We start from the raw sequence: 17,723 nt of genomic DNA on the forward strand, positions 1-17,723 counted from the left end.
TTCTTGGTAAAAGTAAAAATATAGGTGTAAGGTAGACACACTATTTGAATGTTTATTATACTAGTTAGCCATCACTTCCAGCTCCTACGGAAGGCTTCAAAGAGGTAGGTTTTGTTTCAACTCATATCTGAGACTGTATTTTTATGTAATCTGAGGACTAACAAAATGTTGTAGTGCCCTTTGAATTGAAGCCAAATTTTATCAATTAAATGTTGATAAGATTTGCTTTGTTTTCCTATTCACTGCAGGTGTTTAGTATGTATTTATTGATTGACATGCCTTGTGATGTTGGTAACTGTCTCAAAGACAGGAAGAGTGAAGGGCTATTAATGAAATTAGAGAAATGAACAATACTTAGTGAAATTTATTTTTTTCATGAAATATCTACAAAAATGTAAAACACTGCTGATTTATTTTAAAGCAATGATCAGAACTTTGTGCAATTATTAATTCTCAGTAGGAGATAACATTGAGATGGATACATCTATATTCAGGGACATGCGTTAAATTTTTTAGAATGTATTTCCAGGGATCCCTGGGTGGCGCAGCGGTTTAGCGCCTGCCTTTGGCCCAGGGCGCGATCCTGGAGACCCGGGATCGAATCCCACATCAGGCTCCTGGTGCATGGGGCCTGCTTCTCCCTCTCCATATGTCTCTGCCTCTCTCTCTCTCTGTGTGTGTGACTATCATAAATAAATAAATTAAATAAATCTTAAAAAAAAAAAAAAAACGTATTTCCAAACTGTCACAGGAGCTTAACACATTTTTATATATAATTTTGGAATACATGTAAATACTTTGAAGATAAAATTTATTGTCAAAGCCATTTCTACAAATGAGGCTGTGTATTTGGACTGGGTTAGTATTCTTTTGGAACATTTTAGATGAGTCACAGTCCATAGGCTATCTCTCTCTGACACTTTGGAATTTCTATCCAGTAAGTGTGACTGACTTCATGGCAGAGATTCTCATGAACTTGGTCAGTGTGATATAATGGAAAGAATATGAGTCAGAGGACTGTCACTTTGGCAGTCACTTTCCTTCATTTGATTTAGTAAACCATGCTCTGTGATAAATAAGTTTTAGGGAGAAGGAAGTTGATAAGAAGGGGCTTATAATTCTCAGAAAAAAGAGTTGGACCTAATCTTTGGTTTTATGATTGTTCTTTGCAGAGCACCTGAGTGACTGAGGGACAGAGGCATAAATGGGAAGATCTGAGAGGAATCTGTGGTTTTCAAGTTTTTCACTTTGAACAGTTTTTCCTGATAGACTTCTTTTTGAGCTTTCTGCTCCTGAAGGAGTTCTATCTGTAGCAAAGAAACATTAGAAAACTGTTGGATTTGGTGAACGTGATGATTCCTCCAACTTTGGGTATTTTATGACCTGTATCTGAGAATAGTATTATTCTGCTAAGATTGTGCAAAATCATTGGACTTTTTGGAACAGGGAAGGGTGAAAGCCAAGATTAGCATGTAGGTCTAAGAAGCAAGAATAAAGGGACTTGCGAAGACAGATCACCAGTCTGTCACCACGATGACTGAATTCTTGAAGTCACTTGAGAAGGTAGTTCCTGGTGGCCAGGATATCTGATCTAGCAGGAAGGGTGTGGCTGTAAAGACTCAGGCTGAAGGGGTCTCTCCTTAAAACATTGTCTTAGAAGTACTATGATCAAATTTAGGAAATTTAATGTTGAGAGGAACAGTACAGTTACTTACTATATAATCAGTCGTTACATTTCAACAAATTTTCTCAAAAATGTCCTCTTTAAGATTCAAACTAGAGGGATCCCTGGGTGGCGCCGCGGTTTGGCGCCTGCCTTTGGCCCAGGGCACGATCCTGGAGACCCGGGATCGAATCCCACATCGGGCTCCCGGTGCATGGAGTCTGCTTCTCCCTCTGCCTATGTCTCTGACTCTCTCTTTCTCTCTGTGACTATCATAAATAAATAAAAATTAAAAAAAAAAAAAAAAGATTCAAACTAGAGTTGCACATTTTATTTAGTTATATTTCTTTAGTCTTAGTTTGAAATAGTTTGTCCTGGGGATGCCTAGGTGGCTCAGCGGTTGAGTGTGTCTGCCTTTGGCCCAGGGCGTGATCCTGGGGTCCGAGATTGAGTCTCACATCAGGCTCCCTGCATGGAGCCTGCTTCTCCCTCTGCCTGTGTCACTGCCCCTCTCTCTGTATCTCTCATGAATAAATAAATAAAATCATAAAAAAATTAGTTCATCCTGTTTTTGTCATTCATGACTTAAATTTTTGAAGCATATAGGCAAGCATAATTTTAAGTTCTACCATGTTGTTATTGGAGTTGAAATTTCTTCATGTCATTGCTGTTTAAGGGGTTGGTAAATTTTTTCTTAAAGCAACAGATGGGGGGATCCCTGGGTGGCTCAGCGGTTTAGCGCCTGCCTTTGGCCCAGGGCATGATCCTGGAGTCCCTGGATTGAGTCCCACATTGGGCTCCCTGCATGGAGCCTGCTTCTCCCTCCTCCTGTGTCTCTGCCTCTCTCTCTCTCTCTCTCTCTCTATGTCTATCATAAATAAATAAATAAATCTTAGAAAAAAAAAAAAGCAACAGATGGTAAGTATTTTAGGCTTGCAGGCTATATAGACTTAGTCAAAACTAATCAGTTCTGTTGCAACGTAAAAACAAAGATAATATCTAAACGAGTAAGCGTGACTGTGTTCAATTAAAAGTGTAATTGAAGAAGTGAGTGGCATTTTCGACTCTTGCTGTATAGTATTCCGTTGTGGGAATATTCCATTCCCACAAAGGACAGAATTTATCCATTCTGCTATTGATTTTTTTTTTTTTAGGGTAATTTGTAGTTTAGCGCTATTATAAATAGTGTTACTGTGAATATTTTTGTATGTATATGTCTTTTGGTAAACTTAAGTATTTCTCTTATATTTCTAGGAATATAATTGCTGGGTAATGGAATGTACATGTTCAGCTTTGGTAGATACTGCTAATTTTCTAGAGCAATTGTACCAATTTATACTCCCACAAGCAATGTACAGGGGTTCTAATTCTCTCCTTTCTCACTGGTGCTTGTATGTTTTCTTATTTTAGGTTTTTTTTAAAGATTTATTTTTTTTAAGATTGATTGATTGATTGATGACACAGAAAGAGAGGCAGGCTCCCTGCAGGGGAGAGGGAGAGAACCTCCAGCAGACTTACTACTGAGTGTGGGTCTTGATCTCATGAGATCAAACCTGAGCTGAAATCATGAGTTGGACACTAACTAAGCCACCCAGGTGCCCTCTTATTTTAGTTTTGGGGTGGATTGTCATGATACTGCCTTTTCTTTAGTTGCTGATGACTTGTGAGGTTGAGCACACTTTTGTATTCATTAACCATTTGGCTAGTTCTCTTTATTGAAGTGCCTGTTCAGATATTTTGCCCGTTGTTTTGTAATCCAGTCATTTATCTTTCTCATTAAAAAAGATTAATTCGATAACATACAGTGTTTTATTAGTCTCAGGTGTACAATATAGTGATTCAACAATTCTGTGTTATTAATTGCTCATCATGATAATTGTACTCCTTAATCCCCATCACCTATTTCATCCATCTCCCTACTCACCTCCCCTCTGATAACCATAAGTTGGTTCTCTACAGTTAAGAGTCTGTTTCTTGGCTTGTCTCTCTGTCTTTTCCTTTGTTGTTTGTTTTATTTCTTAAATAAAAGAAATATTTCTTAAATAAAAAGACATTTTGCTTAACATTATAATTGCTAGCTCCATCCCTGTTGTTGCAAATGGCAAGATTTCATTATTTTTTTGTTCTTTTTTATGGCTGAATATTCCGGTGTGTGTGTGTGTGTGTGTATGCATGCACGCACACCACATTTTCTTTATTCATCTAGTGATGGTCACTAGGGCTGCTTCCATAATTTGGCTATTGTAAGTAATGCTGTAATAAGCACAGGGGTGCATATATCCTTTCAGATTAGTGTTTTTGTATTCTTTGGGTAAATACCCGATAGTGGAATTACCAGACAATATAGGGTAGTTCTATTTTTAACTTTTTGAGGAACCTCTGTACTCTTTTTCACAGTGGCTGTGCCAATTTGCATTCTCACCAAGAGTGGGCATGTTTCTTTTCTTTCTCATTTTTTTTTAAAGGAGTTTTTCTTATGTGCTCTGGTTATGGGTCCTGTGTCAGAAATATTTATTGCAAATATCCTCTTGGTGCCTTATCTTTTTATTACCATGATGATGTCTTTTGATGAACAGAAATTTTTTTTTTTTTTTTTTAAGATTTTACTTATATATTTGAGAGCGAAGAGAGTACAAGTGGGGAGGAGGGGCAGAGGGAGAAGCAGACTCCCCGCTGAGTAGGGAGCTGGATGTAGAGCTCTATCCCAGGACCCTGAGATTATCACTTGAGCTGAAAGCAGACACTTAACCAACTGAGCCACTCAGATGCCCCTGAACAGAGCTCTTAATTGTAATATAGGGCAGGGATTAGTAAACTTTTCTGGTAAATTACCATTTACCAAATGGTAAACTGCTTTATCTGTAATATCTATTAAAGGTAAATATGTGAATAGTAAATATGCAGTCTCTGCTGTAACTTCTCATCTTTGCTCTTGTGTGAGCATCTCCTCAGACAATGAGCATTATTTTTTTTTCAATAAAATTTTATTTACATAAGCAGAAGCAGGCTGGGTTTGTCCTATGGGCTATAATTTGGCCATTTTTGACAAACTAATATATAAGATTTTTTTTTTCATACGTAATGCTTTTTATACCCTCTTAAAGAAATCTTTGCTTAGGGAATCCCTGGGTGGCTCAGCAGTTTAGAGCCTGCCTTTGGCCCAGGGTGTGATCCTGGAGTCCTGGGATCAAGTCCCACATCGGGCTCCCTGCATGGAGCCTGCTTCTCCCTCTGCCTGTGTCTCTGCCTCTCTCTCTGTATGTCTTTCATGAATAAATAAATAAATAAAATCTTTAAAAAAAAATCTTTGCTTAATTCCAAAGTCATATTCTATGTTTTTCATAGAAGCTTTGTTGTTTTGCCTTTTACCTTTACAATATAATCCATCTGGAATTGATCTTTGTGTATTATGTGGTGTAGAGGTCAGCATTCCTTTTTCTCTTAAACATGTACATCTTGGGTGCCTGGGTGGCTCAGTTGGTTAAGTGTCTGCCTTCAGCTCAGGTCATGATCCCAGGGTCCTGGGATTGAGTCCTGTGTTGGGCTCCCTGCTCAGCGGGGAGTATGCTTCTCCCACTGCTTGTATTCTCTCTCTCTTGGTCTTTCTCCATCTTTCTCAAATAAATATATAAAATCTTAAAAAAAACCCAAAACCTGTGCATCCAGCTGTGGCTCATACATTTTGATGTAATGTTTTTTTCACTCTTTTAGTTCTAAAGTGTTTTCTAATTTCTTTCTTTCAATATTTTATTTATTTGTTTGAGTGAGCACGAGTGCCAGGGAGGGGGAGAAGCAGGCTCCCCCCTGGGCAGGGAACCATAGGCAGACGCTTTGCCCACAGAGCCACCCAAGTGCTTCTAAAGTATTTCCTAATTTCTATTTGACTTCTAATGGCTTACATTATTATTTCAAAAGATGATTGAATGATTGTTTTTTATTATAAATTTCAAATTTTGTTACATTAAGAACATGTAATAGTTTTGTAAGTTACTGAGATTACTGGTGCTGAGAGATCTTATCAATCCAGTTTGGGTTTTTTTTTTAGAGATACTCTCTTTCCTTCTGGTTTCTTTTAAAATCTCTTTTTTCTTTGCTGTTACGCAGTTGGACTACAGTGTGTCTAGCTGTAGGTTCTATTATGTATTTTTAATTTATTCCTCAGAACTGATATATTTCTTGGGGCGTCTGGGTGGCTTAGTTTGTTAGGCATCTGACTCTTGATTTCGGCCTAGGTTATGATCTCAGGGTCCTGGGAGTGAGTCCTGCCGTGGGCTCTGAGCCTAGTGGGCAGTCGTCTTGGCTCAAAGATTCTCTTTCTCCCTTCACTCTGTTGCTCCCCCTGCTTGCGTGCATGCAGTTTCAAATAAATCTTAAAAAAACCCAAAAACTGATTCTTGAAGCTAGAGATTTATATCCTTCACAATTTCCAATCCTTCACAAATAAATTTTAAACTGTATTCTTCTATGTGTAATTTTTTAATTTGTTATATAGCCTGACAGTTGTGCTTTTAGTTTCAGTGAACGGTACGTGTGATAGGAGTTATATGTATATATTTTTCAAATCTTTCTCCTTAGTGTCTTTATTTTTTTTTTATTATTATTTTTTTAATTTTTATTTATTTTTGATAGTCACACAGAGAGAGAGAGAGAGGCAGAGACATAGGCAGAGGGAGAAGCAGGCTCCATGCACCGGGAGCCCGACGTGGGATTCGATCCCGGGTCTCTAGGATCGCGCCCTGGGCCAAAGGCAGGCGCCAAACCGCTGCGCCACCCAGGGATCCCTCCTTAGTGTCTTTAATCATCTTACATATTCTCATTGTACAGGTCTTATCATTTTTTCTTTTATATGAAATGTTAGGATTCTATTTGTTTTTTCTGTTGACTTAAAACATAATTTGAGATTTCTGTATATTTGAATTTTGGAATGGCAGCACTTCCTTCAGTGGAATTTTACCTGGGGATTCTGTTGGCCTGGGCTGAGAATTTGCTCTTTAAGGCACTCCAGAAGACCTGCTGAACATAGGACCAGTTCTTGTGTTAATTTGTCATGGGGTTCCTATCTGAGTGGTTAGTTAAGTTCCAAACTCAAATTATCTTGAGATGGAAGCTTGTTATCCTCTTTGCTGGCAGGTATTTTTTTCTAGCTCATTCTTTCCCTACTGCAACCTCTTGATAGCCCTGGCTATCCATGCATGTGTGGTAGGTGATGGCCTTAGTTATGAAGTGTACTCCCTTGTTTGGTCTGTAGTCTTATTTCCTGTCCTGTATAGACAGTGAAACCCTATCCTTTGTCAATGCTGTCATTACTTGCCTGTTTAGTCTCATTATCTGACCCCATGTCACCCTAGTGTGTGTGTGTGTGTGTGTTTTTTTTAATCTTAGAAGACTGCCATTTTGACTTTTAGATTTTTTTTTTCCATCTTTCATTTTTGTACCTAGGGTTTTGCTTTCTTCCTAGAAATCCAGCTGTATGTTTAAAATAACGTTTGTTATATTTTGTCTAACATATATTTGAAGTAGTAGGGCTTTCTGGATATTCAGCCTGTCATATTGTTGGAGCTGGCAATACTTTTTCATCTGTACAATGGCATGAAAAGAGTCAGCTTTGGTATTGTTGTGAGGAGTAAATGAAGCACATTATTCTCATTTAAAATGCCAACACTAAAAAATTGCCATGACTTGTACATTTCTTTTTTTTTCTGATAAATAACAAGTTGTCACTGATGTATATACAGTGCCTCATGGTAAATTTAAATTCTCAGTAATTGGGGCAGCCCGGGTGGCCCAGCGGTTTAGTGCCTGCCTTCGGCCCAGGGCATGATCCTGGAGACCTGGGATCGAGTCCCATGTCGGGCTCCCTGCATGAAGCCTGCTTCTCCCTCTGCCTGTGTCTCTGCCTCTCTCTCTCTCTTTGTGTGTGTCTCTCATGAATAAATAAATAAAATTAAAAAAAATAAATAAATTCTCAGTAATCAATAGTAATGGTAATACTTTTTGTTCTCCCCAAGAATAGGAGCACTACAGCAATAATTACCTATGATTAGAGGTGCTAATTATAAGGCTATTAACAGTTTCTTTTATTTTAATTTTTAATTTTTTTTTTTAAGATTTTATTTATTTATTCATGAGAGAGAGAGAGGGAGAGGCAGAGACACAGGCAGAGGGAGAAGCAGGCTCCATGCAGGGAGCCCGACATGGGACTGGATCCCGGGTCTCCAGGATCACACCTTGGGCTGAAGGAGGCGCTAAACTGCTGAGCCACCCGGGCTGCCCTACAGTATCTTTTATTAATAACATTGGGAAAAATTTATCGAAAGCACTATTTGAATTCCAAAGCAGTTAAAGTATACAGAGAAATGTACAGAATATTTGATTCTCATATTTTGTGAGGTAAAGAGGTTCTTTCTGGAGTCTAAGCGATGTGCCTTTTTTCCCATTCCTTTTTTTTTAATCTTTTTTTTTTTATTAGATTTTATCTATTTATTCATGAGAGACAGAGAGAGAGAGAGGCAGAGACATAGGTGGGGGGAAGAAGTAGACTCCATGCACTGAGCCCGATGTGGGACTTGATCCCAGAACTCCAGGATCATGCTCTAGGCCGAAGACAGGCGCTTAACCATTGAGCCACCCAGGGATCCCCATTTCCCATTCCTTTTCTTTTCTTTTTTTTTTTTTAAAGAGATTTTATTTATTTATTCATTAGAAACAGAGAGGCAGAGACACAGGCAGGGAGAGAAGCAGGCTCCTTGCAGAGAGCCTGATGCGGGACTTGATCCTGGGACCCAGGGATCACCTCCGAGCCAAAGGCAGACTCTCAACCTCCTGATCCATCCAGGAGTCCCTCCCATTCCTTTTCAAGGTGTGAAGATGATGTCGTGATTTTCTGTGAACACTCTTGGTGTCTTGGACACACTCAGTTTCTGTTCCTTTATTCACGTTCTCACATTTATTTTCTTGCACTATCATGCTGATTAAATAGACCAGAACACAGCATTATAGATGTGTATGTTCTATGTGCATAAGTATATATCCTCCTCCTTTTTTCCAGTTAAGACAAATTAATAAACCAAAGAAATAAGGACACTATGGTACAAATTTTAAGCACTTTTAAGTATTGCAGTTAGATTTATCTTTTTTGGGTCTCATCAACTCAGCAGAATTTTAGGTGGTCTATAATTAGGTAGGTTGAGACCACTTATGTACATCCAGAATAAGACTAGATTAATTTTCCAAATTAGTTAATCAGAGATAGAACAGCTTATCAAAAGCAGTGTAGTCACACAGCTGGGAATAGAAGCAGGCTGTTAGAGCTGTCCTTGATCCCCAGTCTCTGATTGGGGTGTGTAGCTGCTGAGATAACTCAGGCAAAGCAGCACTTTGCTGGCTCTGGAAAGCTCAAGTTTTGGTATTTTCTTTGCCATTTTATTCCTTAAGTTTTTCAATACCATTCGAGGAATTTACAAGGAACAATCCATGCTACTCCTTCAGAGAATGTCTAAGAACACGAACTCTTGTATTTGCGTTATATCTAGTGTTAGGGCAAGCCTCTTCAGGGTGGGGATAGTTGAGGGTTGGATGAGGGGAGGATACAGTCAGGGCCTGGTGGGTGTCCCTGCAAAAGCTCTTGTTTCTGCCTCCAACTTGCTGTCCCCTGACTCTGATCTACTGCTTTTTTATCTGGATGATTTTGATAATGAGCTTGTTATTAGGACCAGAGTCCCAAATCCACTCCCACCCAAGCTCTAAGAATCCTTGATGTCTGGTGAGTGTCCTGTTTTGGTTTTTTTCTGCCACATCTTTATGGATTTGTTTTCCTTTTTGCACTTCATTACTAGAACTAGTGCCCTTGAAGAGTTCCTGCTTTCCCTCTTTCTTTCCCTTTATTCAGATGTTACCCCTGGAAAATTGGAGGTCTCGGTTTTGACTTCTTCAGTCATCACTTGTCCCTGTCGTGGTGGATAAAGTCACTGTGTCTGTCTTCAGCATGTATCTGAAAATGATTTCTCAAATTTACTACCTGTCTAGAAATTGACCTTAATCTAAAATTATGTGTTTAGGTGTTTTATTGTTCTGGTCTGATCAATATGTAACACGGCTATGAATTTTTAAATGATTTTAGTATACTTCAACGATTGAGAAAAATTTTACAGATTATCTATGTTGTCAGGAACTCTGTTGCATATTGATGTTAAAGACCCGAATAGGACACTGCTCCTGTCCTCAAGGAGTCCTATTACACATCAGTGTATAAACCAGTCGTTTCAGTATTATGCTTTGAGTGGTTTGCATGTGCACAGTAGTGATATGCATGTGTGGTTGGAGAGAACATTTTAGTTCAGTCTCTGGGGGTTCAGGGAAGGCTAGTAGAACTCTTTGATTCTACTCTTTGTAGGTACCTACTAGCACATTATTCTAAGGTGCCACCACTATAAAATTGTAATAACTTGTGTATTTTCTCAAATAAATAACATGTTGTTAGTAGTAAGAATTGCACCTAGATGTATATGTTTAGGAATATGTCATGTAACGTTTGAGGTGTACTAGGGATAGTGTTGGGCAAGAAATTAGGAACTCAAACCTATGTATTTATTTGAATATTTATTTTTATTTTTTAAAAGATTTTATTTGTTTAAGAGAGAGAGTGTGAAGTGGGGAAGGACAAAGGGAGAAGCAGACTCCCTGCTGAGCAGGGAGCCTGCTGTGGGGCTCAATCCCATGACCTTGAGGTCATGACTTGAGCCCAAGGCAGATGCTTTATAAACTAGCCACCCAGGTGCACCCCTCAAACCTATGTATGTATATATGTATGTATTTACTTATTGCTATTTTTTAAAAGATTTTATTTATTCGTGAGAGACACAGAGAAAGAGAGAGAGGCAAAGAGGCAAGACATAGGCAGAGGGTAAAGCGGGCTCCATGCACGGAGCCTGATGTGGGACTCGATCCCAGGTCTCCAGGATCATGCCCTGGGCCGAAGGCAGGCGCTAAACCGCTGGGACACCCAGGGATCCCTGCATGCTGTAATTCTAGTACTTTTACCTACTAGCCTGTTTGATGATCAGTTTATATGAAACTTTTAACTTCCATAATATAGAAGTCATGCAGCATTTGATTTATTTGAGTGTTACTTTTATAATCCATAAAGTGCACATCTCTTTCAAGTTGTTGCACAGACTTTAGCTTAATTTTACACATAATTTGTAGTTACGCTGTGTTTTTTGGTCATTAAAATATTATTGCAAGATTTCCAATTTTTGAGTAATTTAAAGTCAGGGACCTAAATTGGGAAAAAACTCAAATGTATACTAATAATTCTTACTCTGCAGGAAAATCATATTGTAGGAAATGTTCTTACTGGAATTTTATATATTTTAAAAATCACATTTTAAATTTACCAGTGGAGTTTGTAGTATATCAGTATTCTGTCGATTAGTGTTTCCTGCTGAAGCATTTTGAATTATCTTTTTAAAATCTTGTTTTTCAGAAGCCATTTACTTAAAGAGTAATATGTTAGTTGAATTAAAATTTTTTTAATCCACTTTTGAAAAAATTTCTTCATACCTTATTTGGTTCCAGAAAGTATTTAAGGAGGTTAAGTTAGCAGCTGTTTATGTCTTTTGAGTTTGTAAAACTTTGAATTCAAACATTGTGTCAGAACTTTACTTTTTCTCATGTGTAACTTGTATCATTTTTAGGCAAAATGTTTCATGGATTTCAAAGCTGGAGGAACCTTGTGTCACATTCTTGGGGCTGCTTACAAGTATAAAAATGAACAAGGATGGTAAGTTTTTGTGTTTTTTATATGTTTTGTTTTTAAAGATTTTATTTATTCATGAGAGAGAAAGGCAGAGACATAGGCAGGGGGAGAAGCAGGCTCCATGCTGGGAGCCCGATGTGGGACTCGATCCTGGAACTCCAGGATCATGCCCTGGGCCAGAGTTAGAAACTCAACTGCTGAGCCACCCAGGCGTCCCTGTTTATATGTTTTGATGTGATATTTAAATAATAATAATAATTATTATTATTTTGATATTTAAATTATTTAACGTTAAATCCTCTTTTATCTTTGTATGATGTTAGAGAATTCTTTTTTTTTTTTTTAAGATTTTATTTATTTATTCATGAGATACACAGAGAGAGGGAGAGAGAGGCAGAGACACAGGCAGAGGGAGAAGCAGGCTCCATGCAGGGAGCCCGACGTGGGACTCGATCCCAGGACTCCAGGATCATGCCCTGGGCTGAAGGCAGGCACTAAACCGCTGAGCCACCCAGGAATCCCCCGATGTTAGAGAATTCTAAAGGCACATTATAATGTGCAAAGTAGAAGTTTTATCTGGTTTTCTAATTTTCTTTGTGCTTACATCCAGGAAATATACTGAACAACTGTTCCATTTATTAGGCAAGTTATTTCTCATATATGTTTGTATCTAGGTAATAGAAATACATAAATTGTATTGTGAACTTATGTTCTTGAAGATAGCAGTTTAGGTGTTCTGGTGAGCCAGGCCTTCAGAATGAGAAATATCTAGCATACTCTCCTTAGGACGTAGATGAAAGAAGTCCAGCTCAGGAGCACAGACCGTTAAGTGCGTGGTGGTGCAGCTAGGAGTAGAGTCCTTGCTGCTCTCCTGCAATGTAGCTTTTTCCCTTCACTCTTCTCTTTCCCTTTTCTTGTCTTCTCTCGGTGCTTTCTTTCTTCTCTTTCTTGAACTCTGGGTTTTCTGCCATCTCTGTGTGGGAAGCTGCTGAGACTAGTGAATGTTTTATGATGATGGTTCTGGAGTTCAAGGATGGTGGGGAGTCCCTTAATGTGCAAGGGGTTATGAGGGGATGTTGGAGGGAATGGACTCGAAGTCGTTCAGTGGTTTTAGTTTTGTCTATGAAGTTCTATATTAACATCTTTCTAGGAGAATATTCATGTAATTTGGGTACTAAGCTAATCCAATACTTTATAGCCAGGAAATATAAATACTCATAATGATAAATGGGACAAGTTTGTAAGTAAATGACTTATTTTCAGTGAATAGCAAGTTGATAATAGACTTTGTGTATTTGCTGAACTTTTTATATGTGGATGGGTGTTGAACAGATATTGATTAATTGATGGAATGAGCATGAGAGTGTTGTCATGAGAGATAGCTTTCTGTTTTGCAGCTCTGCTTCTGGCTGTGGTATTGTGACTCTTATAGGGTGTTCCTGAACTAGAATTGACAGCGTGTCTGACTACTCTCAGATATGATTTGTACCCTACTGTTAGATTCCCACATGGAACTCTCTAATTTTCTTGTTCAGACTGTGTCCTACATCTAACCTGGACTCAAGGACAGTCTCAAAGTGAAATGACTTCTAAGTCACCATGTTACGGAACTTGCTTTGTGTGCTAGGACAATGTAATTTTAGGTGAAAGGATTTAAGGTGCTTTAGAAGAAGGACATGTAAAATAAGATGTCTTTAAATTAAAAGAGAGGCCAAAAAAGAAGTAAAGGAGACTTAAAAAAAATAAAAAATAAAAATAACCACCCACCTGTTTGGATGTCTGAATAGTCGCCTGTTATCCTTAACCTAGTTTGTGTTCTCTAGTTAACCTCACAGTCTAATTTCAAACTTTACTTTTTCCTTCTTGTGGCTAAACGTTCTTTTTTCTCTTGTTTCTGTTTGATTCTTTCTTTCTTTCTTTCTTTCTTTCTTTCTTTCTTTCTTTCTTTCTTTCTTTCTTTCTTTTCTTTCTTTTCTTTCTTTCTCTTTCTTTCTTTCTTTGATGTCAAGCTGGAGTATCATTTATGAGATTGAATGGGAACATTCAACAGACAGTATAGATTAAGATTCCAGAGTGTTTGAATATGATCTTTTTGGATGTCTCTAAATAGTCAGAAGTGAGTGCCGTATTTGCAGGTTTTCTTTCTTTTCTTCTTCTTCCTTCTTCCTTCTTCCTTCTTCTTTCTTCTTCTTTCTTCTTTCTTCTTTCTTTTTCACTTCTTCATGAGAGAGAGAGAGGCAGAGACATAGGCAGAAAGAGAAGCAGGGTCCCCAGGCCCCGGAATCACGACCAGAGCCAAAGGCAGGTACTCAACCACTGAGCCACCCAGGCGCCCCTATAGATTTTCATAAAGGATAAAACTTTGGGCTAATTTCATGTATAGTTGTATGTAACTGAGGGATACCGAACCAGGGGGATTTGGACATAGTATGGAAATCTAAAAACATTTCCTGAAGGAGAGATTATAGCCAAATTCAACTCGGTAAATGACAGTGTCTTCATGGAGACTAAGAATCCTATTTATTCTTACAGTTCTACATATATTACTGTGTATTATCATCCTATTTTACGTCTTTTAAAGAGATTAATGATTGGAAATATTTTGTGTTTTTTTAGTTATGCTTGGCAATGGTGAATTAGACTTAGTTAACATAAAGTTCAGGATTTTTTTTTTTTTTTTTTTAGATTTTATTTATTTATTCATGACAGACACAGAGAGAGAGAGAGAGAGAGAGAGAGAGAGAGGCAGAGACGCAGGCAGAGGGAGAAGCAGGCTTCATGCAGGAAGCCTGATGCAGGACTCATACTGGGACTGCAGGACCATGCCCTGGGCCAAAGGCAGGCGCTAAACTGCTAAGCCACCCAGGGATCCCCTAGGACTTGTCTTAATGTGAGAAGTGGTTTTTTATATTTTCCTGTGACACGATTTGCTGCTGACATTTATTTCTTGCAGACAAGCTCAGAGCTACTTTTCTTTCTACCTTAACACTTGGTGGTTCAGCTTTTATTCTCTACCTTCAAAGTCTCCTTTTGATTTTTGTTTTTTTTTTTGGATATTACCACAATAAGTCTCTTGTAGTTGCTTTTGAACTTTAAGAATCACTTGAATACTTAAAAAATTTTTAAAAAAATTTATTTGTGAGAAAGAGAGCGCATGAGTGAGAAAGAGCACAAGCAGGGTGGAAGGGTAGAAGGACAAGGAGAAGCAGATTCCCCACTGAGCAAGGAGTCCAATGTGGGGCTCAGTCCCAGGATCCTGGGATCATGACCTGAGCTGAAGGCAGACACTTAACCCACCGAGATAACCCAGGTGCCCAAGCTCGGTGCATTTTGTCTTTTGCCTTTTCCAAGTTTGCTTTTGGAGCCCTTCGTACCACTTTACCAGAAATTAAACTTATTCTCCAGGATCCATTGTCCATTATTTTTATTCAGACTTTTTTTCTACATGTAGCTGAAGATGAGAAGAGAACTTCGTTAACTATAGCCCCAAGAGTTACAGAATTAGAGCAATAAAGCTAATGAAGGTCCTTTTGACAGATAGTATTGCCTTAGATTGAAAGGCTGCCCCGCAGATTGCCAGAGGAAAACAAAGCAGAAGACTCATTAATTAATAAGTTGTCAGCGGAGAGCTCATATTTACATTTTCTTTATTTCTTTTTTTCTTTGTTTGAGAGAGAGAGGGAAGGATGGAGGGAGCGCAGGAGTGGGAGGCAATTCAGAGGGAGAAGTAGGCTCCCCAGGGAGCAAGGGAGCCTGACCATGTGATCCCACGGGCCCCAAGATCATGACCCGAGCTGAAGGTAGATACCCAGCTGACTGAGCTATCCAGGCACCCCTCATATTTATATCTTAAATGACCAAAGGTTCATTTGTGTCTCTTCCTATAGGGCTGCATTAAGATTTAAAAAGGTTTTATCATTTTAGTTTTAATTTGCATTTCTCTTATGAGTAGGTTTGAGCTTTTTTTCCATATTGTATAAAGTAAAGCTTTTTAAAATACTCTTGGTAATTTCAAAATAAGTCAGATTAAATCTTTCAACTGAAGGTTATACCATATTTACCTGACTTTATTTCAACTTTTCTTTTTAATTAATCAATTAATTTAGAGCATGAGCAGGGGGAGGGGCAAAGGGGAGAGGGAAAATGAGAATCTCCAGCAGATGCTGTGCTGAGCACAGAGTCTGACACAGGCTTTGATTTTGTGACCCTGAGATTACCACCCCAGCTGAAACCAAGAGTCTGATGCTTGACTAAGCCACCTAGGCGCCCCATTTCAGTTCTTAATATCCATATATTTTAAATACTTTTTTTGCTTTACATAGCATATTGCTGAAGGAAGGCTTTAATCTGTCATGTTATTAAATCATTTTTTGGCAAACTATTTTAGTTTATTATGGAAAATATAAACTTAAAAGCAGAGAGAATAATATAATGAACTGCTATTTACTACCTTCTTGCACCTTTAACTTTATATTTCATATGTAAATGTTTCACTATTGCTTCCAAATGTTTTTTTGAAAGCATAAGTTTTTTTGTGGGGGGGAGGGTCAGAGAGGGAGAGAGAATCCTAAGCAGGCTCACACTGATGCAGGGCTCAGTCTTACAACTCTTGAGTTCATAATCTGAGCTGAAATTAAGTTGGATGCTTAACCAACAGCCATCCTGGTGCCTTATAGGATTTTTTTCTTTAGGTAATCTCTCTCCACGGTGGGGCTTGAACTCACAGCCCTGAGATCAAGAATCACATGCTAAAAAAAAAAAAAGAAAAAAGAATCACATGCTATACTGACTGAGCCAGTCAGGTACTCCTAAAAAGCATAGGTCTTTTTTTTTTTTTCTTAATATTGGGCTCCCAATGTGAAGCCCAATGCAGAGCTTGAACTCCTGATCCTTTTTTTTTTTTTTTTTAATTTTTATTTATTTATGATAGTCACAGAGAGAGAGAGAGAGGCAGAGGCAGAGGGAGAAGCAGGCTCCACGCACCGGGAGCCCGATGTGGGACTCGATCCCAGGTCTCCAGGATCACGCCCTGGGCCAAAGGCAGGCACTAAACCGCTGCGCCACCCAGGGATCCCCGAACTCCTGATCCTTAGATCAAGACTTGAGCTGAGATCCAGAGTCAGGCACCTAACCAGTTGAGCCTGCTAGGCTCCCCAGCATAGGATTTTTAAAAAAGCATTATAACAGTACTATTATCACAACTAAGAAAATTACCAATCATTTTTCAGTGTTATTAAATACCCGCTTAGTGTTCAGGCTTCCCTCATTATCTCACGGGTGGTTTTTATATTAATTTATATTTATTATATTAGTTTATATTTTTATATTAATTTATATTCATCAATGTTCAAGCAAGATTCATACATGGCATTTGGTTGATGTGTCTAAGTCTCTTTCAGAAAATTGTGTCACCTGAGTGGTTTAATAGGTTAGGATTTTGGCTCAGGTCATGATCTCAGAGTTATGAGATCAGGGACCCGGCTTCAGATTCTCTCTCTCTTGGGGATCCCTGGGTGGCTCAGCAGTTTAGTGCCTGCCTTCGGCCCAGGGTGTGATCCTGTAGTCCCAGGATCAAGTCGCACGTCGGGCTCCTTGCATGGAGTCTGCTTCTCCCTCTGCCTGTGTCTCTGCCTCTGTGTGTGTGTGTCTCATTAATAAATAAATAAAATCTTTAAAAAAAAGATTCTCTCTCTCTCCCTCTGCCCCTCCCTCACCTTAAAAAGAAGAAAAGAAAATTAATAGTTTTCCTTCTTTCTCTCTTCCCCCCTTTATCATCCTTACAAGTTATTTTTTTTTTTTTTTACAAAACAAGTTGTCTTGTAGAAGTTTCTGTGTTCTAGATTTTGTGAATATGTTCCCTAAGATATCATTTAACATAGTCCTTTAAATTAGTAGTAAAGAGGTAGGTGGATCTAGAGGCTTAGTTCGATTTAGTTTAGTTTTTTTTTTTTTTTCTCCATCAACAGTACTTCAAAGACAGTGTTGTATTCTTCCCTCTCGAGGCATACAGTGTCCGGTGGTTTCTGGTTGTAATAGACCAGTGTTGATGTTCAGTGCTTAGAATCATGCTATCATTACAACTTGACCAAGTGGTAATGTTCAAATTTTGAAAAATTTGAAAGTAATTATTCTAATGTATAATATAGGTTCTTATTGTTTTTTTAGGTAATTCTTTGTAAAAGACTGTTACTCTCTCATCCCTACTTTATTTATTAGCTAGAATACTGAGAAATTTAACCCATGAGTAATCAGAAAGGCAGAATAAATTCTTGATTCTCTGTTACCAGATCCATTTAGCTTTTA

The 17,723-nt window shown here is 38.4% G+C and overlaps 1 protein-coding gene across 4 annotated transcripts in view; it reads left to right on the plus strand.

Annotated features, from left to right (window-relative positions):
- SMARCC1 (SWI/SNF related BAF chromatin remodeling complex subunit C1) overlaps positions 1-17,723 on the plus strand; it is a 173,930-nt gene that overhangs the window by 19,134 nt on the left and 137,073 nt on the right. For all 4 annotated transcript variants that reach the window (XM_077859077.1, XM_077859078.1, XM_077859079.1 and 1 more), the window contains exon 3: positions 11,359-11,444. In XM_077859077.1, coding sequence (XP_077715203.1) covers positions 11,359-11,444 — 86 coding nt within the window. The remainder of the gene's footprint in view (positions 1-11,358; positions 11,445-17,723) is intronic.

This window comes from Canis aureus, chromosome 19 (genome assembly GCF_053574225.1).
Source record: "Canis aureus isolate CA01 chromosome 19, VMU_Caureus_v.1.0, whole genome shotgun sequence".
NCBI classification, from domain to species: domain Eukaryota; kingdom Metazoa; phylum Chordata; class Mammalia; order Carnivora; family Canidae; genus Canis; species Canis aureus.